The following is a 24,221-nucleotide window of genomic DNA, read 5'->3' as shown; positions in this document are numbered from 1 at the left end:
TATGTCAGAAAGTTTGGAAATATAGCTTTGGAGAAGAATAAAAGGGTGAAATATAAGATTTACTGGCACATTAGGTAAGTTGGATAAAAAAGTGAGTGATTGGAACATGTTTAGGAGATGGGGGAGGAAGTTTTCAAATACAAGGTGAAAAGATGCATCAATTGGTTATGCTATGTACTCTACAAATATTTTATTCGGGTAAGGAAAAGTTGAGAAAATAGCAGAAGATGATTGCAATGAAAAAAAATGTGAGGAAAAGGAGAGAGCCTCAGGACAGAAATAAATAGAGAAACCCCAGCTTTTGAAAGGCTGATCAACCAGAGACGGTTCCTCTGTTAACATCATGTTTTATATACATATAAAATGTCTTAGTCTTTTATCACCAAACTCAATCAGTCCAAAATTACCAGATTGTATAAAACTTTTGCAGCCTTGTCAAACAATTAAATTAAATATCTTGACAACCAGTAAACACAGCATTGATTGCTTACCTTCATAACACTTCATACCATTTCATACTAAAAAAATAAATAGGTTCTGCTGTTGTTATGCGACATCAGAATAATCAGATCAAACCGTAAAATAATTTATAATGAATATAAAAATCAGAATTGGTACGATATCACAAATAAAAAACTCTCTGTCCGTATGATTCCCGATTCCAAATGTTGCGCTTTTAAATCGGCTTCACTGCCCGTGGCCTTTTCTAATTTCTTTTCCATAGATTGTACATGGATTCCATTTCATGTTGTGATCAAATTAAAAAGCGGATAAACATAATTTGAGATTTAAGAAAAGATGGCGATCCAAAACTAAACGTCGTCGATGCAGAACAGTGACATGAAAATATGAAATGTCTGAAATTTCCTTGAAGGTACGCATGCTAACTTCTATTGTCGTGTATATTTTCCCCCGTTGATGATGCTCAACTTGAATTTTCAATTTGTGCGCACATCAAGTTGTTTCTTGTGTTGTTTCTGGTTGAAATTGAATATTATGTAAAACCAATAAGTTTGGCAGAACCTGAATTTTCTGAAATGTGCTCTTGATCGACGAGCATTCGTTAAAAAACCGCTTTTGGTGTCTTTAATTTTCGCGCGCCAATTTCAGACTTGAAGAATACCAATGCGACGAATGGCGTCGTTGATCTTGTTCTAGGAACACGTGAATTTTTAAGAAGAGTAAACAAATCCTGTATTCCTTCAATATCCGGGGTTATTAGAAAAACAAGGGAAAGGTGTGTATTAAAACGAAGCTGCATATTGTGGTCTTTGTTATTGTCTCATCGCGTTATTATCTGCTAGGTTTGATGTTCACAATTCTTATTTTGTTTATCCTTAGATGAAATACATTCTCGTTACTGGTGGCGTAATTAGCGGTGTAGGCAAGGGAGTTATAGCCAGCTCCTTTGGGACTATATTGAAAAGTTGTGGGATACATGTAACATCCATTAAGATAGATCCGTACATCAACATTGACGCCGGCACTTTTTCTCCCTACGAACATGGTAAGTACAGAGGGAACGGAGTTATTCTCGTAAAATGTTTTCTATTGCGTTTTTTATATTACTGAACTAACTAATTCACGTAAGTTTGAAATGATTGATATTTTTGGTGGTGTTGTTTTTACATCACTTCTTAGAGGTGTATCGTGCTTGGTCTAAATGCTTTTAGCGCTAATTATTCCCCCTAAGATCATTTACTCATTTGTTCTAAGTATTACCTAGATGGTTTATAGTTGTATGATATCCTGTTTTTTTAAATATGATTTTCATGCAGTTGTCATGATGTTGATTGTTTCAAATGTGGCCATATATTTTGTCCAAGGTAGCCTTTTTCTTTTTTGGAAGTGTTCTTGAAAAAGTTCGGAATAAAAAAAACGACTTGCCCCATAATGTGAATATAACATTTTTTACTCATTTGATATAATCAACATGTACTTGCTATTTAGTTCCTAAGCGACTTTAAAAGGAAAACACTACTGCACGCGCATTGAAACATGTTCATGGCCTGTATTATATATTTACGCTAAACAAATTTTAATAGTTGCTTTTTAAAACATTATTTCTAAGTATTTACTTTTTCTGCGCCTAACGGTTATTTTCTAAGATTTATTTCACCCATGTCTTGTACTACATCTATTAGATACCTAAAAATTGGTGTGTTTTGGCCTTCAAAAACCCAATTTGATGTCTGTTGGTTAAGAGCAATAGGCAAGTGATCCTTTTTTATTAAGCATATGCGTGAATGGATTGACATTGTCTATGATCGTTGCTGTTCATGTATCTTAAAAATTATCGAACTCTTCAGAAAAGGAAAGTAGCAACAAAGTCTAAGTGAGATATTGGTAGGATTTGAATACATGATTTTTTGGACCAATTGGGTGATTGTCAGGTTCACCCACTCTATACATAATAGAATTTCATAAATCCGGCAACTGCCTTTCCAAACTCCTGACAGGATAAATATTTAACTGGTTAATTCAAATACACACATAATGGCTAATCAGCATTCATCATCATCAGTATTTCAATCCTAAGATGGGTTTACTTCATCCCTCCATTCTTCTTTCCAAACTCCTGACAGGATAAATATTTAACTGGTTAATTCAAACACACACACACATAATGGCTAATCAGCATTCATAATCATCAGTATTTCAATCCTAAGATGGGTTTACTTCATCCCTCCATTCTTCCCTATTTAGTGTTGCTTCCCTCACCCACAGGGATGGGTACCCTGTTTTACGTCCGTCTTAATTTACCCTGTGTACTTGTCTCTTGGCCTTCCTTGAGGGAACTTTCCTTCAATTTTTCCTTCTATTATGTTTCTTACTAATTCATTGTGCCTCAAGGTATGTCCAATCTGATTTAGTTCTTCTTTGCCATAGAGTTCTCCATATGGTCCTATCCTCTTCTGCTCTTCTATATAATTCCTCGTTCGTTACTTTGTCTGTCCATTTAATATTCAGCATTCTCCTCCAGCACCATGTTTCTAAGGCTTCTATTCTTTACTGGTCAACTTTTCTAATGTTCCAAGTCTGAACCCTAGAGTGCATTACTCCTCATGAAAGTCTAGACGAATTGCTTCCTTGCTTCCAGCCTTGAAGCCAGGTTCTTTGAACATAGTAATTGCCTCTCCTTCATGAACACCTTCTTTGCTTGATGTCTGTCGAGCTTCTTCCATCCCAAGTAATACTTCTGCCTTAGTAGATGAAGGATTCCACTTGCTCTAGTTTCACCCCTTGAATTGTGATATCTATATTCAGCTTCTCTCTTCCACACACAAGGATTTTCATTTTCATCTTGTTGATAATAATCAGGATTATGAATAAGATTTAAAGCATTTATTAAATGAGGTAATGTTCTATATCATATTAAATTTTGTTTTGTTTACCTAACCACGATCATGTTATGTTTACCATTTTATTTTTCTTTTGTGAAAATGTCGACCTGCAAAATAAACAGAAAACCAGATTTTATGCTGACATATTAACTCCTTACTAGTCAGCTTTAGTTATGACAACACTTCGATCCTATTGCATGCCCATATATTTCAACAATCATTATACACATGAGCAACACATTACTGAATGTTTTGCATAAAAGTGGCATTTAATCAACTGACACTCTGTTATTATTAACACTTGAGACACATCATTGCCAACACTTAACTGTTACTTATAACGTCGTAGATATAACTTTGAATTCATTGACACAATTTTTTAAATTTAAAGGAATTGAAAAAAGGAATTTATGTTGTCTCACTCTCTACATACTCCTTGTAACCTCGCACACTCTTATGAGCATCTCATCCACTTTTTAAAACAATCAGTGAAGTCATTTTTTAGAGTAGTCATCAACTGCCGCAATGCATTCCCTTTTATCTCATCAGTGTCAAGAATTTTGTTCTGCAGTTGTAGGGGACTTGCTCCAACTCACAAGCAATGATCCAGGGTACCTAATAGAGGTAATGACTGGAGTTGAGTCATGGGTCTATGGTTATGACCCTAAAACCAAAGTGTAGTATTCCCAACAGTCATTTGACGAGAAAAAGGAAAATGCGACAAGGCAGCTGATGACCATTCCGAAAAAGGACTTTGCCAATTGTTTTGAAAAGTGAAAGAGATGCTGGGATAAGTGCTTGTGGCCCCAAGGGTAGTAATTGGAAGGAGACTTAGACCTCATTGTTCTAGTTTGGCTATTTTTCTCAAAATATTACATAGCTGGATAGTTTCCGGACTGAACTTTTATATGATAAAATATTTCAATCATATTTGACGACTGATGATGAGAACTCTATTTAGTCTTTCATTGACATTATTTTCCATAGTTCAATTAGTGATAGTGCCGATAAAAGGGAGAGAAATTTCTTCCCTTATTTAATTGTAGGGCTAGATATATTGGTTCGACAATTTCTCCACAGTTTGTGCAAATATGTATAGGTTTCTGTAATGGCTATGTCAACTTTTTGTATATAATTCCAGGAAGTAAATTTAAAAAATGTGAAAAGGCAGTGGGAAATCACCTAATTAAATTCCCTCAGTGGTGCAACCTCATACACGAGGATAGTTAGAAAGATGATTAAAATCACCACCATATATCTGCACTAGCACATTGAGTTTCCTGCGTAGTAATAGGTAATCCTTTATGAGTAGATGCACAATACATCAGTGCTCTGGAAAGAGATCTGTGTTGTGGACACTTATCTGTTGTTGTTCCCGTCTAGTGATTTGTGAAGATGGTAAAAATTGGGATTTGAGCAGTAATTAAATACTTCGTACAAAAAGGTATGAAAGCAAAGGAAATTCATGCCGGCTCTCAAAACACTCCTGGGGATTCTGTACCTTCATATTCAACTGTTCCCAAGTAGATGAACTAATTTGTTTGGTTAGAGCAGCTTAGATGGTGATCCCTGTAGTGGTCGCCCAAAATGTGTGACTATCCCAGAAATTATTGCACAAGTACATAAAATGGTCATGGAGGATAGCCGACTGAAAGTGCAAGAAATCACTTAAGCTGTAGGGATGTCAGATGAATGGGCATATCACATTTTAACAGTGGAATTGGCTATGAGAAAATTATCTGCTAGATGTGTGCCGTGACTCTTAATGCAGGATATCAAGCATGCCAGAATGGAAATTTGCAAACAATGTTTGACTGGTTTTAAGAGCAACCAACAAGTTTTTTTGGACCAGTTTTAGATCATACGTAGATGAAACTTTGGTCCACTGCTATACCCCAGAGACAAAACAGCAGTGAAAGCAGTGGAAACATGTTGATTCACTGCCACCAAAGAAAGCAAAGGCAATATGGTCGAAAGGTGATGGCTTCCGTTTTTTAGGCATGCGAAAGAAATTCTGCTGATGGATGATCTTCCCACTGGTCAAACAATTACTGGGCAATACTACGCCAACCTTATGGACCAACTGTGGCGAAAGGTACACAGAAAACGGCCAGGTTTGGCTTGGAAGAAAGTCATCTTTCATCAAGACAACGCATGCCCGCAGTCGTTGTTGCCATGACAAAAATATGAACTAAGATATGAATTGTTACCACACCCACCTTATTTGGCTGCTTGGCTTCATCAGATTTTCATCTCTTCCCCAAGCTCAAAATTTTCCTTGGTGGACCGAGATTCTCTTCTAACAAAGAACCAACAGTCAAAATAGATGGATATTTTGCAGGCCTGAAGAAATTTAATTTTCGAGATGGGATCAAGACATAGGAACATCACTGGACCAAGTACATTAATGTACAGGGAGACTGCATTGAAAAATGATAAATTTTTTTCTGCGGTAGGTCATTAATTTCTATTTCATTCCATTGACTTTTCTAATTACCCTCATACAACATGGCACGTTAGGGTTTTTTGCAGTAAAATATTCTGGAGGTAATACAGCCCCAATAAGATCTCTGAGTGGGTTTTACTGTGAGGGAAGCTTGAGTTAGAGCACAAAAAATGTAGATCGGAGCATGTCAGGCCCCAAGGAGTTATTGTCAAGTTGTGAAATACAAAGATATGGCTGGGATGGAGCTAGATATATAGTAGGTGTCAGCCAAATAAAATGGGTTCAGGTAGATGACTTCTGGAGCAATGGATTCAGAGGGTAATACTCAGTATGTGGCTAAAAGGGAGATGATGTGGGAAGAAGGAATCAGGAAGAAGAGTTAAAGTAATAGCAGTGAAACAAGTGACTCCTCATGATCAAGTTTGAAGGTGGATCCAGAGACGCATTGATAGTGCAGTTGTACATACCAATGGCCAGCTATGCAGAAGGAGAAATGGAGAAAGCATACTAAGAGCTGGAAGAAGCCCTCATTGTAGTAAATAGAAAGGAGAACTCATTTGTATTGGGAGCCTGGAATGTGATGGTTGGAGAGGGCAGGGAAGGTGTAGTTTAAGGTCATTTGGATTGAGAAAAAGGAATGCCAGGAGAGAAATTCTGGTGGAGTTTGGCAATGAGCAGAGCATGATAGTGGTGGATACCCCTTCAGAAACATCAGGTAACAAGTTGAAATGAAGATGCCAGTAAACAGCTCTTGATATCAAATGGGATACATCCTTGTAAAAATGAGATGCAAGAAAAAAATGGAGCAGTGAATAGGCATCTCAAAACTTGGTAGAACTAGGGTAGATTTCACTTTTTGGTGTAATAAGGCCTCATTGTCTAAAATCTTGATTGGTGCAGCACGGGGAAGAAAGGCGGTCATCACATGTATCCACCAGGGTACCTAAAGTCGCTTTCCTTGGTTGCCAATTTTCAAGTACTCTTTCTCTTATTCTCTTTAAATAAATGCTGCATTTTCAAACTAACTTTCTAACAAGCTAGAGCACAGGGAAAGAATTATAGGGTATTGAGTATTCTCATTGATGGTTTTAGATTGCAGTGAAATGTTATGAACTTGTAGTTCCTGATTTTTTTAGAGAAGTTTTTTAGTTCATATTAAATTCATTGAGTGAGAGATTACGGGATGTTGCATTGTAGTACTGGTTTTTCAATTCCAACAATTTAAAAGAACTGTGGGAGATGCTGCAACTGTAACTTTTAATGAAGTCATTTCCTAATGTGTATTAAAATGCAAAATTTTATTATTGTATTATAAAGGAGAGTAAAGATGATGATTTGTAACATTTTAGGTGAAGTGTATGTACTTGATGATGGTGGTGAAGTTGATTTGGATCTGGGGAATTATGAGAGATTCCTCGACATCACCCTGCATCGAGACAACAACATAACCACTGGGAAAATTTATCAGCATGTTATTTCAAAGGAAAGGAGGGGCGATTATTTGGGCAAAACAGTGCAAGGTTTGTTCCACTTATGTTGAATGTCATTACTTGAAATCTGTATATGAAGAGGTCTGATGACTTCAGTTGACATTGATTTTTTCTTTTAGTTGTTCCTCACATTACTGATGCTGTTCAAGAGTGGGTCGAGAAGGTGTCTTCGGAGCCAGTCAGTGAAGATGGCAGAACTCCTGAAGTAAGATGCACTCATAATTCTCTGCTGATTGCTTTTTTATTTGGGAAGGTGATCACAGTTTATTTTGAGGAAACTCATGTTTTATTGCTTTAGTCCTTGTGCCTTGATAAAGAGCAGTTTCTACCCCTTATCACAGAAAATTCATTATTTGCCTCATTGGAGATAAAATAAGATGATGAGATCACAAATCTGGTGGTGTTTCAGGGTTGGTTTAAATTGCCATATTAGAGATGAAATTTGTTGCATTGACTGTTAAGTAAAATCAGCTTATGAATTTGCTAAGAGCTGAGAGAAAGTCAAAATAAATAAATTCCTTCAATCGATGCATCTATTTTTTAAAGACAGTAATTTGATTTAATTTTGTATTGCAGGTCTGCATTGTGGAGCTTGGTGGCACAATTGGTGACATTGAGGGAATGCCTTTTGTGGAAGCATTTCGACAGTTTCAATTTCGGGTGAAACGGGAGAATTTCTGTTGTGCTCACGTGTCCTTGGTACCACAGGTATTGTGACATTCATTTAATATGCTGTGGATGCATTCCTATTTATAAATTTGTATTAAACTACTTGTTGATTCTAATCAGAAATCCAGTTATGTAGAATCAGGCTGGATGAGGTGTTTTGTTTTTTGAATAGCTCTTGGTACCTCTCTCTGTGTTGAGCCCAGCAATGCACAAGGGTGGTTCAAGAAGTCCATGCAGAAATGAATTCTTCATCTGCATGTTTTCCAAATAATGTGATTGTTTCAAACCTGCAAAATAGGCATCTTTATTTGCAATCACTTCATTTGAATAAAATTTTCTTCATGCCAACCCATTTCTCCTCATTGGAGAGTGGTTGCTAGAGAGTGGAGGATGAATGGGGAGTGAGTTGCATCATAGCTCCATCAGTATGGTGGGCACCTATCTGCGGATTGATTAGCTGGTGCATTTTCATGGTTAAAAACCGCTTCTTAGTCAGCCAATCATTGAGGTTTTACTTGCAGTTTGGCTTTCAAATAATGTGACAATGATGCTCCCTATGAAGCTGTAATAGATTGTCCCTTTTCCATATAGTCAATTACATTATTCCTTGTTAAATCCAAAACAACTCACTTGAACCTTCCCAGCTAAAGGTTGGTCTGAACTACCTTTAGTTTACACTCCTGGCTGGCAATCAGTTGCCTGTTCCTGGTTTCAAACTTGCCATGGTGTGTCCATGTTTCATCTACAGTGATGAAGAAATGCTTAAATGCCCTGAGGATTGCATTGAAACATTTGCAGACAAACCTTGGAACAAGTCATATGATTTCATTTTTTTGTCTCATTTCTCATGTCCAATTGTTGATGCAGAATATTATGCACCAATGCACTAGAATTGCCTAGAGCATCAGCAATCTCGTGCACCTACCCTTTTTTATCAGCCCTTACCATATGATGGATTTAATTGATAATTTACGAGTTGTGACCTCAACAATGCTTGCAGAATTTTCAGCATGACTTAATTTCATATGGCCCCTCCAAAAATATTTAAACCATGTATAAAAACATTCTAATTGAAGGCACTGACTCATGATAGTGTTTATCAAGTTTCTCTTCAAAAGACATGCTAATTGTTTTGATGTAAGAGAATTACTTTCTTTGCCAAATGAGGACTATTTTATTGATAACAGAGACAAAGAGTATTACAATTTTTCACTCAATAAAGATTTGTTTCTGACTAGTTTTGATGTACTCCATCATTTTCAAGTGAAAATTTCAGTTTTTTTCTCTTGAAAATGATGTAGTACCTCAAAACTAGTCGGGAACTAATCTTTATTTAGTGGAAAATTATAATAATCTTTGTCTCTGTTATTATGGAACAGTTCCAACACATGATGCCTGAATCTGTGATTTACTTTTTTCTTGATTGCTTCACTTGACCAGTGCAATAATGGGACATAATGCTCTCCATCTATCGATTGCCCTCTCTGCAAGTAGTCAATGTATCTTGGTGATTCTGCGTGCAACACAAAATACTGTGGCCATCATCTTGGCTAACAATCTCAGCATCTTCCCCTTCTTCAGAGCCGGATCACCTTTGAAAACCTACTTTTGACTATTTGTTTGTCTCTTAAGTGCAATTGTGTATCCATATTTCATCTAAATTAATGTATCATTGCAGAAACTTGTCAGGATTGCAACAGAAGAGCTCCAAACCAGCCTCCAAACCTACCTCACGATTGCGTTTATTTATTCTCTTTCGGGATAAAAAGCGGCACCCTTCTTGCCGATATTTTTTCACACCCAATTTTCCATGTTAAATTGAAAACACTGTGCCTTGTGATATGCCTGGGGTCTCAACTATTTTGCAAACTTTGATACCTAAATCACTCAAAACCATATTGTGGATTTGATCAATCATTTTGGAGGAAGTCACTTCCACTGGACGTCCTGAACAATGTTCATCATTTATGGATGCACGACTACGGTTAAACTCATTTACCCAATTGTAAACGGTCACAAACACAGGAGCAGACGTGCCATGAGTTACATCCAACTTGACTATGATCTATTTTGGTGTTAAGCCTTTTTAAAAGAAGTGATTATTTATCAATGCCCAAACTCATTTTTTTTCATTTTTCTAAGTAAACAAAAGTTTGTTGCTTCAATCAACTATGGAAATGAAACCACTTGATTGGTATAGCTGAAACGTTAATAGCAGTTTATTGAAAGATGAGGCTTACTAAAAGGAAACCTTTTCTGAAACTGCTAGTGCCTTCTCTTGGAGTTTCTATGGAGTTATTAAATGGCATGCATATATCTTTTAACATTGCCCTTATATTTCAATGGTTGACACCCTTCATGCACTAAACGTTCCCTCCCCCAATCTCTTTCCATCCAAGGCCTCTGCATTGTAACAATCCACATTATCTCATTTCTTTACTTGCTGAGCTCTTTGCCATCTCTCCTCTGCTACAGTTACACATAACTGCTTGTAAACAAAAAATTCCATGAGTACTCTTACACCAGCAATCCTCCTCCCAAAAATTGCCCAAGGAATCTATTTTCTCCATATTAGCCATTAACAAACCTCTTCTATCCCCCAAATCTTTTTCGGTTACCTTTGGACATCAACACCACAAATCAACACCACATCACCTCCATCTGGCACCCGGGAGTGCTGTCAAAACCCATGCTTTAAATATTCAGTGGAACCTCATAATACAAGCATAATCCGTTCCACTATCTTTCTGGTAAACTGATACACTCGTTTAGTGAAACAACTTTTTGCACATAAATTAATGTAAAATATGATAATGAGTTCCATGCCAAAAAATAATAATTTTGTACAAGGTTTTTTCAGAGAAATCATATATACATTGTTTCGGATTGTGGATCAGGTTCACCTTTCCTTCTATTGCCGAGTGAAGGAAAAGTGAGATGTATACTCGATTTTTAAAAGCACAAAAGGATTGAAATAAATTTTTAATTATTTATGATAGGTACCTAATTTCTTTTTACTGGAAAGCTGTCTGGAGACATTTGTTTTCGCCGATACTTCAAAATTTGTTAAAATTGCTACTCATAATGATTGTTAAATGAATGTATGGTGTGCATTGCCGGTATCTTATTAGAGCGATGCCTCATACACATGGTATAGTGAAAAAGTTTCCCGTAACCTCCACATCTCATTTAACCTGCTGTTTTCGATGTTACACTTGAAGGTTTGTGGAGTTTCTGAATGGTAAACTGCTAGGACTGCTAATATTTTGTGAACAAATATAGGTTCGCTTCTGCATCTTCTCCCCGAAGAAAACTGACTCGAAGCAATTAAAAACAAGTTGTGGTAGGTAACCCTCAGAATCCAAAAGCTTTTTGAAGTCACCGATGAAGTTCTCTGCTGCCTTTGAATCAGAGCTTACTGCTTTATCATGCCTCACAAAGCCATGGATGACAGTTCTTCTCTTTAACTTCTCGAACCACGCATGGCTCCCCTTAAATACTCGTTCAGCCGATGATGATCCTAACATCATATCAAAGATCAAAAATTTAAAAAATCTCAAAAATCATTTTCCCCATCTCATAAATAATATTCTCGTTGCTTTTCGATTGTTCATATGAGAAGCAGCCTTTTAACATTGTTGAGAATATGTAACTGTTGGGTAGAGTTTCCTTTTCACTCTATTTGAAGTATCTATCTCCTTAATTCGTGAAGGATTCTCGGGTCTTCCACCGGGTCAAGGGTTCCATATTGGCCGACGTTTCGATGCCCGACTCGTGCATCGTCTTCAGGGTTGATGGCTGCCATTCCGTATTTGGCCGTCTTATATACCTGAGCTCCTGCCTCAGGTGACCTGTGATTGGCCCGAGGAGGGGGGACCTCCTGATTGGTCGCCGGGCAGTTGTGGTCTGTTCCTTCCTTTCTTTACTTGGTTTAGCACCGGTTTCCATGCATTGCTGAGGGTATATAAGACGGCCAAATACGGAATGGCAGCCATCAACCCTGAAGACGATGCACGAGTCGGGCATCGAAACGTCGGCCAATATGGAACCCTTGACCCGGTGGAAGACCCGAGAATCCTTCACGAATCAAATACGCCGGGAAAGCACCAGATCTTACTTCATCTATCTCCTTAGTCTTGTCTATGTTCTCAAAGAAAAGACCAATCGTTGATGTCGACTGATTGTTGATGTGCGTACTAGATCAGCCACACTCACCTTGTTCCAGATTTTCAATGATTTTTCTTTTCATTGTGACTGTTATTTTTTTAATTCTCTTATGGCTTTCTTCTTATGGATCTGTCTTCAGGGTCAATTTTAAAATTATGCACAAAATATTGTTGAACTTTGAACAAAAGATCGCTAATAATATGTTTCAACCAAAGTTTGGAAAAATATGTGATCACTAGCGATGCTAAGATGCTAGCAGAGCGAGTGCTAGAGATAAACTCCAGTAGCAGGCATGCAATGAATCTGGGAATTTCCCTCTCCTCATCAAGAGAGTCGTTATCAGGACCAATATTTTTTCTCTATATGCAAATTACTTGCTGTGCCAGGTGCTTGTGATGCCAGGTTCCACTGTACTTGATTTTTACTTGATCACTTCCTTCAAGAACTCAAACACTAGAGATCCCTAATATTGCCCAAAATCACTGGTATAAGCATTACTATGAACTTAGTCAACCCACTATAATTCAACCTGTGTCCTGTATTTTACATTGGCAATACACCACCCCACTCAATCATCACATTACTAAATAGAGGTAATTCTGGAAACTCTCCTCTTTCCTCTCCCAGCTTCACATTCCTTCCCACTCATGGACACACTGAAGTATTATTGGAATTTCTTCATAATCTCAATACACGTTATACTCCCTACCATTTGATGCGCTTCTGCCCAGCAAGGTTTAAATCTGTGGAGTTTGCCTCTATCTGGTCTTTCAGAGCCCTCAACCAACAAGGCCTCAACATCTCAGGATAAGAAATGAATTCTCAATCCATGTTGCTTCATTGTCCTCCTCACTTCACTTCCACCTTTGCTGGGCCTGAAGAAGGAAAAGAAAACCCTTTGGCTTCTCCTCCTTCATGCCTGGCCTCACCATTTTTGCTGGCTGCAACCCTTCTTGCCTTCTTCTACATCGCTAAGCTTCTAAAGGAATACAACTCCTCTTCCACTGGCTTGAAGCAGGATTACTAACTTGATTATTACTATGAACTTTAACTTTCCAAACCCCAATTTTTTGAAGACTGGCCATGATTTTTCAACAGATGTCCGTTGTTATCAAAGTGAAGTGCCTTGTCATCCAACCATACATCATACTCCTTTGGTGAGGTTTTCAAGGAGCAAAATAGGGTGGGTTGAATCCAAGGTGGGCCATCCTGACCGCAAAGGTTGAGTGGGAGGAGAGAAGACAATTCAGAGTAAGACATTAAGTGTAACGGTTTTGTTGAAATCAAATTTTTTTAGTTTTTGTGTGCTTGGTAAATTAAAACCATTTAATGGAAACTGAATAAAAAGGTTCACTTCCGTATACAGTGGAACCATCTGGGGGTGGTCCATGGCCCCCCTTGGGCAGTGAAGTGAATGGCAGGGCAGACAGTGGCAGTTGAAGTGCTAGAATGATAAAGGAGTGTTGAAAAATGTCTCAAATGAAAATGCAGGTGTCCAAGATGTGGCTTTTAGGTCAGGGACTCATTTACACTTGATGCATGCTCTGTAGCCTTCCCACTCTTAATTCTTGTTCTGGCCCCTGGTAATAGCTGTAATCCTGGCTCACCAGGTAATAGCTGTGAAAGAATTTTTGACCAAAAATCCAGTGTCTGTGCTAAGCCATCCACCCTTCTTTTCTAATTTGTTGCTGTAATTAGTTTTTGTTCCAAAACTAAAGTTCCCATTTAAAGGACATGTATGATAATGTTGAACAATTAATATGGCTATAAAGTTGGCTTTCTGAGTCATGCCACAAGGCTTGCAGAGATCATTCCAGTCTTTGTTAGATCATGAAAATCGCTGTATTGATGCAAAAAGGATATAATAAATAGGTACAATTTTATTCTTTTGCTTATCTTTTCTTCGTAACGTGTCTCATCATTTAATTATATGATTTTGTACAATGATCTGTAGTTCCCAGGATTTTATCTCCTGCTGGGAAAATCAGGAAATATGAGGGTGATATTGAAATTCCTTAAGGGGTTCTGTTGATTTCACGCCAAAAAAAAATTGTGTCACTTTTCAAAAACTCAGCAAACACTTTGAAAAGTGTTCTTTAACTGTACCTAAGTGATGTCATATATGTGGGGCAGAGCTATGGGCTATTACGATCATGTTAACATCCAGTTAGTAATCCTCCACCGTCTTAGTTGATAATTGAAATTTCCAGTTTGATTCAATTAATATACCACGAGAATGAGGAATACTTAAAGCCTTGTTTGATGTCAAATTTTTTTAACGCTCCAGATTAACAGTGAAAATATGAGCAATGTGTAACCCATTTAATAGAAACCATTTTAAACGTATCCAGAATCAACTGGAACAAAAAGAGCAATGCTTATTCGAAGTATTCCCTGTGTTTAAAAAAGTATATTCATAGGGAACACATTTTATGCTCTCTTTGTGCTAACTACAACCAGGGCATACTTGGGATTTAGTTACTCCACTCAATCCAAGATGGGAGATGATCATGAAATAGACTGATCCTGTGTGATGCAAAACGAAAGCTAAACCTCATTCTACCGGTCTTCTGGCAATTGATTTGAATCACAAGTATTGTAAATTGGGATTGTATTTGGAAAGTATTCTTCACTTATTGCAAGAACTAAATAATCTCCTTAGAAAATGCAACTAGCTAGCTGAAGCAATATCATGACAGCAAGATTAAACCTATTACAAATAAACCAATCATGTGGTTTTGCATCTGCGATTTGGCCCTCTAGTTGCATAAGGAGGGCAGACAATTTCACAATATAGGAGAGAGACACTGTCAAACAGACAGATTTAAGTATTCCTTATTTTCTGCATACTGTTCGTGACAACAACTGAAGGGGGAAATGCCAGAATGAAAATTTCCATTTCAAATTTCTTTAGGAAATAATAATATATTAATAGCATTAAAATAAAACACTTCTGGCAAAATAGTTCGGAACACATGTGTTTAGCCCTCAATCTCCCTTATTGGCTGGTGTCCTAACAAAATGCACCAAGTACCCTTGGGCCAGGTGTGAGGTGTGAAGTAAATTTGTAGTTCTGATTCATTTGTGAATTGTCCATCCTTCATGAGTGCAGTGCTACGTGAAAGTTGGTGATTGTGTTTCATGTCAGCCCATCCTTTTCAATGGGAATGCTTATTTGTGCTCTTAGTCTAGCTAGTGGAGTGGTTACTAACATAATGATATTTGTACTATCTATAATGGGTGTTTCATGAATAATGTCTGGTCGCCCCCCTCCTCATGCTCTTTAAGTGGATCTCGGGGTGTCACAAGTTTGTGGATGTACTCGATTAGATGTTGTATGGCTGGTGACATAACACCCCCAGCCAAATGTCCCTGTAACAGCTTGTAGGGCAGTGTTTGGATGTTGATACTGACTCAAAAAATGGAAGCTTTGTGATCTGCCTAGGAAATCCATGAAAATTTGGAACTTGTTGTTTAGGAAATAGAGAGGGATGAAGACATCATCTTATGTTATTATCTTAAGCCTGACCAAATTACCAACTTCCAACTCTTAAAATAGTCATGCAGCTGGCTTTCCCAAGGTGTGCAACCTGCTCAAGATCTTAAATTCCCCTGAAAAATTTGGCATTGAAATGTTTCATTTTAGTTAAATTATTTCATTGGGTTGCTGATGCCGTTACAGCACTGAAAAACAAGACATGTTAAATAATCATCCTTTAATATTTATTACACCTGATCAATATGCATCCAAAAAAAGTTCACCAAAGGTGTAAATGAGAGAAAACTGACTTTCCAGATCTCACTAGAATTCTCCCTAGAGTTCAAGTGGAATCTTCAAAGTTCGTCTTCCCTAATTTACGCTTATGAGAGGAGTCCAGAATGGCAGGAATGAGAAAAGATGCTTCAAATAGGTGGGGTTCCAGTTATTACATATATGATACTCTCCTCTGTGTGCATGTGCTGTGAACAATGTCTCCCATAGTGCTCCATCTGGCCATGCTCCTCCATCCATTCACCTTCATGTGCCATTTGGATTAGGGACTAGGGGCTTTGTCTTCTTCAGGGTCTGGGGATTTCTAATCCATTCGTACTATTTTGTTTTAGTATTCCCATCCACACTTCCAAGTCAGAAAAGAAAATAGTTTCTTAAACATCACATGTCCTGCCACTTCAAGGAATTGCCTGTGGGCTCTTGTTTTACTCATAAAAATTTTCTCTTCGCCTACCAAACCACGTTTTTCTACTTACTTATCATATTCATTTTCCTTGTACCTCCAGTTGATATCCCGAACATAATCTAATCCAACCCTGTCCTCTTGCAAAAAATGAATTTCTGACCCATTCTGTGCTTCTCTACATCTTCATTAGGATTCAAAAGACAATCAGGGTGCAGTACATGTATCTCCTGCTGAATTCAATGTGACTTTCCCCTCAAACTGTTTCCTTAAATGTTGTTCCATGAGCACCTCAAAACAAATTTAAAAATAAGCAATGAAATACATAAAGTAGAACATTTATTTAGTGTTTAGTTATTACACAATTTATTCAGTGGAGAGAATTATTAGAAATGTAGTTCCATATTTTGCTTAATCTGATAAAATAAGTTAAATTGGTACACATTTGCTAATGCAGTACATAGTTAATGTTTTGGAGATAATTTCAAAACCTTTGTTTAAACATAGCCTATCTTTTTTAAGTAATTATTTAAACAATAAATCATCAAGCTTTTGTACCAAAATCAAATTTCCTGCATTATGTCTCAAAATATTTAAACATTTCTGTGCATTTTCACCCCTTTAGCCCCATGGTCTGCATAATTTGTCAAGTCAAAACTGTAAAATCAAGTAAGGTTTGGTGTTAAAGTTGATGAAACATTTTCGGGTGCCCATACTGACCAATAGGTTTACATTAAAACCTTGCTGATTATCAGCATAAGTCCAGCAGCAAATAAGCAAACTAAAAACCTTAAATATTAGCCTACTTCTGGGATATTCTACTAAACTAAGTACTCTCTTGAAATGTATTTGAAAATCTCCAAGTGAAGATGATACATTTGTAGAAACAGAGAATAAGTTTGCAATTTGAGAAATATAATAGAGGTTATGTAGAATGGTATATGTAGCGCAGATTATCAGGTGCTGTGAGATCAGATGGTGTATTGATTCTTAAATGTAGCCAGATGCAAAGTTGTTAGGAATTGGAATGAGAAATGAAAATAGTTTACCAAGGTTGAAACTTTGAAAAGAGAATTACAACTCAATGGCAATTCTTACCATGTAATTAAACTTAACTGTGTTTTCATATAGATTATATCTATAGATACAATGATAAATAGAAAGCTACCATGGCAGTCACATAATCAGTTCAAAAATGAAAAGAGTGTGCAATATTTATGATCTTTTGCAATAAAATATTTGTTAATATATTTAAATAGTTTTAGAATATCCACCTGCCTTTATGCTGAAAACTAAATTGTCCAGGTTTAACTAAAGAAAGCCCTCCCCATGGACTACAACCTTAATGTTCTGGAAGAGTTTATGCATTCTGAAGACCCCTAGAGCTGTCCTGAGGGGAGCAATGATATTTGCTCATGATAGGGTCACCCATGTCAGATAGGTCAAAGGGTAGGAGCTAGACAAAGGGTATTCCACGCAGCATCTGTTTCTCAGTGAGGCAGCTACAAAGGCATCTGACCCCAGTGGGGCAACCATTAAGAAATGGTCTCGCATTGAAAATAGTAAACACTGTTGAGGAAGGCAACTATGGGACTCGGCTCATTTGGCTGGGTGTTGTGCCTGTAGTTTTGTCACATTCCTAGGATTTTAAAGATTTGATATTCATAAGGAAAAGATGTGATGTTCTTCTGGATGCTGCTTCATCGTCCGGGGACTTAAGTATTTTTAGAGGAGACTCAATTTTATTGGGTTGGAAAATTGAAGTCAACACACAAAGACACAGAACCTCCCAGAGTTAGGTAAGAGAATCATTTTGGGAGGTCATGTCAATATGGAAATCACTGCTTATTATTACCTTGCCATTTCTATTCACAATTAAATGTAACAATAGCTCAAATCTTTAGAAGAAGCTATTGACCCAACTGCAAGGAGATCTGTGCAAACTTGGATAGGGGGATCGAGATGGTGCGGGGGCTAACGTACTGGCTTCCCACCCTGAGGGCGCGGGTTCAAATCCCGGCGGTGTTGAATATTTTTCAGAGGTATCTCGATCCCTACTTGAGGTGCTTTGTGGAGGGCACTTTGAGGGAGTACGCCGTCCGTCGGATGGGACGTTAAACTGCGGACCCCTTGGCGCCTTTCGTAAAGAGTAGGCTAATGCCGACGCCGGGTTTCTCTCCACCCTTCATCCTTTCCTGTCCATCCCCTATGGCGCAAATGACCTTAGCTGTCGGTCGCCTCCCCTCAAAACTACTACTAAACTTGGATAGTTAAGTTTTCCATATTCGAAGTTATTTTATATAATTTCAGCTATGTCTCTACACCTTCAGCTATGCATTTCAGCTATGTCTTTAGAAATCATTTTCTTTAAGCTGGCCCAATAGGTGCACTCATTTCTCACAAAAATACACCCACCCCCATTTTATGTATTCTAAACTGCAAAAGTAGTTGGCCAGCAAGTGCCCATCAAAATCAAATGATGAAAGTTCTTCATTTTTTGCACCAGCGGTCACTCAGACACATGATCGAAATGCCATATTCTCACAATGTTTTTCATAACAGACACATTTTGTTGCCAATGCACTGCTTTGTTGCAAAGCAGTGTTCAATGTACATTAAATTGATTTGGATGCCCTATTCATGCCAACTTTGGATTTATATTCCTCGTGGTTCTTGTCTCCATTATTGATTGCCTCTTTGATTGCTGGGGCTCAGTAGCAGCAGATGACCCAGATATCAATTGTGGAGTGACTTCTTCCAGGCCTTAGGGTATTACATGTGCGGATTGCTGATGTGGGTTTTAGTCTTCTTAAAAATCGAAGAATTAATTTAGTGAAACTGTCTGGCCAAGTTACCTTTTTCTCCAATTCACCAAAATGTTGCCTTTTCGATGCAAAAATCCTGACCAATGGAGGGGCAGCAGGTGGAAAGGCCCTTGGCTAAATTAGTAAAGATAAGAAGAACAAATCATGCTCCCAATGAGTTGTATTAATTAAAACTGTGTCATCTGATTAAAAAAATATATGATCTGAAAATTTAAATGTATTGATTGGGATCAAAAGCCCTTGCTGTTACCTTGACAAAGTGGGGCATTTCTCCAAATTCATTTTCATGTGACTCAAATCAGAGCCAGCCATAAATAATTTTTAATTTAAGTGAAATTTGAATTGTAATTGTGAAAAGTGAAGTCAATGTTGGTAGAACATTCAATTATGCTCTGTTTTTCATTGAATCAACCTATTCATATTCTGTGGAGTTTGATGTCCTGGTCTTTCTTCGTTGCCATTAGCCCAGGTCAACTGGCGAACACAAGACAAAGCCCACCCAAGCTAGTGTTAGGGAGTTGCGAGGCCTTGGATTGTCTCCAGATCTCATTGTGTGCCGCAGCGAGAAACCAATTGGGCAGTCTGTGAAGGAGAAGATTTCCAACTTTTGTCATGTGTCCACTGAACAGGTAAGATTGATGGAGGGGCTCCTGTGAGGAGAGAGTTTCATTTAAATCAGTAACTTGCATGCAAGGAAAAATTCACTTTTACCACAATTTGTGTGACTAAAAAGCTGTGTGGGTTCTTTGATACGTACAGGACTTGGATGGACATAATCATTTGTTTTGATTGGTTTTGGACAGAATTCATTGATTCACTTGTGTGTGTGGGGGGTTTAGAGTTGCCTTTGGAAGAGGTGACATTTTAAAATCATGGTGTGTTAAGTATTCTGCCAATAGGAGGCAGATTTGAGATGGTTCCTGGAATCTTGGAAACAAAATTATTGACTTTTAAAGCAGTATCTCGTACCCAATAATCTCTCCCTCCTCAAATTTTATTTTAAATGTCTTTTTTCTCTTCCTCTATTCCATTAGTATTTGTACTCCCAACCAATTATTTTGCCCTCCTTGACATTTAACCAACTACTTCATCTCTTCCCACGCCATACGATGTCTTGGGGTGGTCACCAAGTCCAGAAAATCAGAAATTACTCATTTTCAAAAAGAAATTGAGAATGTGTTATGTGATGCCAGAATTCACCATGTACCTTTTAGCTGGGAGATTATTTTATCCATTGGCATCAGGCATTGAACATTCAAACTTGGGATGAACAATTTTTAATGGCAAAACCAATTAAGGTGATACCTGTGACAGGTACAGTAAAGAGAGACAATTCAGGAAAAGTGCAAAACTAGAATACCAAAACTTGGAAGAAACATCGGGAAAAATAGTATATGTTTTAAAGGAAAAGTTGAAAATCAGAATATTGGGAGTGAATGACCACCCTGCGTGCATCCCCCCATTACTCCTTCATTCGTCTTCCTCATTGTCCCATGTACCTAGGGCATGAATACTCCAATCCTGGCTCTGTGTCCTTCCCAAGGATCAGATTATCCATTTTCTGAACCACACAATACTGAACCATAAAATTGCAAGTTTTCACTTTTTTTCCTTTTTTATTGGCATTTTATTTTGATGAGAGTTGTGCCTCATATTAGTTTTGGTTGTCAGCAATAGAATGTGTAATATTGCAAATTCAGAATACCAGTGTTGCTATACGCTACCAGTTTTTATTCATAATTGTCTGCAAATCAGAGGTCCACAGACATTTAATGAATATAGAAAACTTAATACCCATTGTTGTGTTCTCCTTAAGGACGAAGGCCTGCCACAATTCTTACCCCCGCATCGCAATGAACACCAAATATAATTAATTGCTCTTCAGCTCCACATGTTTTTTGTTTGCTTTAATCTACTTTACCCACCGCATATCTTCCCCTCCAATTGCTAGTGCCAGTATTAAATATTGTAGCCTAACAGAAAGGTTTGCCATAATTTTCTCATTGCGTCATCTCTTCCTTGGTAAGCTTTAACTTATAAGGGGTAGGTGTAGCTGATAATTTTCACATGACGGATGCAGGTTTCTCTAAAGGGCAAAAAATTATATTCTTTGATGGAAAATCTTTATCCAGGTAATTTTGTGTTCTTTTCACCTCATATTTTTTTCTTGTCTTAGGTTATTTGCATCCATGATTGTTCTTCCATTTACCGAGTTCCAATCCTCATGGAGAGCCAAGGCATTTCGGAATTTTTCAACGAACGTCTACAACTGAAAATTGAAATGCCTCGCCCACGTCGTTTTATGCAAAAATGGAGTGACCTTGCTGACAGGTTAGCTAGAATGAATGCAATCATTTTTCTCTCTGGTTAATTTAGAGTTAGCAGAAAACCGTCCACCATTTGGGAATAAGTGGAAAGAAGGGAAACTTGGCAGAATTTCAACCAATCGAGTAGAAAGTGGGGAAATTTCAGGGATTATCTTGTGTCAGTCAAGTCCAGTTTATTATTTTTAAAGGTGTACAAATTTCTAGTAATTCATTCTAAATTGCATGTGAGTAGCCTTCTAAGTTTGAAACTCTCATTTTATGCCCTTTTTAATTAAAATACTTATATGAAGTGTACTGTTGGTACAAAATCAGAGAGAGCATTACCAGTGCTGTATATGGAAAACAAAGTCATAAATCATGTTGGTTACATCATTTATAACTCAAAAAATGGCTGAACTGATTTTAATAATGTTTGATTTTTTCGATATGACTCAGCCCAGGATAGCAGAATAACCATTAAAATATCGTAAAAGTATCGTATCGTAAAATATCTTATCATAGATTTTAATGATATTTGGTGTTTTGGATTCGTCTTGGAGCAAAATCGCAGACTAACCATTAAAATATCGTAAAAGTATCATATCGTAATATCTTATGGTAATATTGTATCTTAAAGTATCGTATCGCTTCATTGAAGATTTTTCAACATCGGAAGCAAGGCAACATGGTTCCTGGTCATCCGGATGTGTGTTCTACTGATGCTCTTGGCCGTATTTATACAGTTCATGCAGATAATGATGAATGCTGTCACTGGTGAATGTTCGAGGGCCAACATCGTTCGAATAACTTATATTGTGCCCAACATTTCGTGATGCATGTGGAGAGTTCAATTTGCTTGAAAACAATAATTATTGGGACACGACAATGGCTGAAGCAACTATTTCAGCATCTCCAAGTCAGATACACATATTATTTGCTATCATCCTTTCAACATGCTTCCCATCCAATCCACGTGACCCGTGGAACAAACACAAGGATAACATGTCAGAAGACATTTTACATCGAATTCATGTAAGTTCAAGGAATCTCGATATTGAGGTAAATGAGGAGATGCATAACCAGGCTTTGCTGTTAATTGAAGGCATGTGTTACCTCATATGCGGCAGTTTATTACTGAAGTTGGAATGCCGCGCCAGATCGACTGGAATTAACGACGTGTTTAATCGAGAATTGGAACGTGAATATGATCGACGTGAATCAGACCAATCAGTTTAAACAAATGTACCCCTGCTGAACCCCCAACAGAAGGAAGTATATGATACATCAATGAAAGCAATTGATGATGGAAATGGTGGCTTATTTTTCCTGGATGCTCCTGGTGGAACTGGGAAGACATTCCTCTTATCATTGCTTTTGGCCACTGTTCATGCAAAATAGGAGATTGTGGTAGCAGTTGTTTCTTCTGGCATAGTGGCCACATTGTTGGAAGGATGCCGCACGGCTCACTCAGTGTTAAAGTTGCCGCTAAACCTACAAAATTTTGAGCAAGTGACATGTAACATTGCGAAACAGTCTGCAATGGCCAAAATTTTAGTAGCATCTAAAATTATTTGAGATGAATGCAAGATGGTGCACAAACGGGCATTGGAAGCACTTGACCGGACTTTGAATGATCTGTGCAAAGACTTGAGATGCTTTGATGGTGCATTGATTATACTGTCTGGCGATTTCCGCCAAGCACTACCAGTCATTCCAAGATCGACTGCTGCCGATCAAATAAACGCTTGCCTCAAATCATCAAATCTGTGGCGCTATGTGAAGAAACTTCAAAAAACATGAGACTTGCATTATTGAATGATTCATCTGCTGAAGATTTCTCCAAGCAATTGTTGACTATAAGTAAAGGCTGTGTTCCTGCCGACCAATCGAGGGGATTGATTTCATTTCCTCAGAATTTTTGCAATTCCGTTTCATTGAAAGATGAGCTCATCAACAAAGTGTTCCCGTACATCATTGAAAACTACAAAAATCACAAATGTTTGATTGAGTGAGCAATTTTGGTGGCTAAGAACAAAGATATGGATGACTTAAACTTTGGAATTCAGAATCAAATTGTTGGTACTCTGCATTCATTCAAATCTACTGACCGTGTGACAAACGAAGATGAAGTCACCAACTATCCATCTGGCTTTTTGAACTCCTTGGATGTGCTTGGCTTACCACCTTAAATTTACGGCTGAAGGTTGGCTCTGTGGTCATGATGTTTCGAAACCTAAACCAACCAAAACTACGCAATGGAATGCATTTGGTGATTTAAAAAATGATGATTAATGTGATTCACGCAACTATACGCTAAGGAAAGTTCAAAGATCAGGAAATTCTCATTCCGAGGATTCCCATGATCCGAACCGATATGCCCTTTGAGTTTTAACGAATTCAATTTCCAATTCGTGTTGCATTCGCGATGACAATTAACAAATCATTAGGCCAATCGTATAGTGTTTGTGGTCTGAATCTAGCAAACCCATAATTTTCTCATGGTCAATTATACGTGGCATGTTCACATGTTGGTAAACCATCCACTTTATTTGCACCTGATAGCCAAATAAAAAATGTTGTATATCAGGAGGTGCTTGACTGAAGAGAATAAACCCAAATGTATATATGAATAGATATAATAAAGATAACATCTTTCTGATAAGCCATTTTAATACTTATTTTTGTGGTTTTATTGAATTTTTTTTCCTTATATTATTATTACAAGTCACATATGATTAAAATCGGCACAGCCTTTGTTGATTTATAAATGGTCTAACTGTTCATTGATTGTTAGGCAGT

The 24,221-nt window shown here is 37.6% G+C and overlaps 1 protein-coding gene across 3 annotated transcripts in view; it reads left to right on the top strand.

The window, feature by feature from the left end:
• Nucleotides 1-800: 800 nt before the first annotated feature.
• Nucleotides 801-24,221, top strand: part of Ctps (CTP synthase) — a 48,860-nt gene continuing 25,439 nt past the window's right edge. For 2 of the 3 annotated variants that reach the window (XM_071585257.1, XM_071585255.1), the window contains exons 1-7: nt 940-1,237; nt 1,342-1,507; nt 7,140-7,310; nt 7,400-7,485; nt 7,857-7,988; nt 19,581-19,745; nt 21,293-21,447. In XM_071585257.1, the coding sequence (XP_071441358.1) occupies nt 1,342-1,507; nt 7,140-7,310; nt 7,400-7,485; nt 7,857-7,988; nt 19,581-19,745; nt 21,293-21,447 (875 nt within the window). In that variant the 5' untranslated portion in view covers nt 940-1,237. Of the gene's footprint in view, nt 875-939; nt 1,238-1,341; nt 1,508-7,139; nt 7,311-7,399; nt 7,486-7,856; nt 7,989-19,580; nt 19,746-21,292; nt 21,448-24,221 lie in introns of those variants that run through there. The other variant, XM_071585256.1, reaches the window with a different exon arrangement.

Source organism: Hetaerina americana, unplaced genomic scaffold (genome assembly GCF_022747635.1).
Source record: "Hetaerina americana unplaced genomic scaffold, ioHetAmer1.1.p SCAF_2, whole genome shotgun sequence".
NCBI classification, from domain to species: domain Eukaryota; kingdom Metazoa; phylum Arthropoda; class Insecta; order Odonata; family Calopterygidae; genus Hetaerina; species Hetaerina americana.
This window is presented reverse-complemented; position numbering and strand designations above follow the sequence as displayed.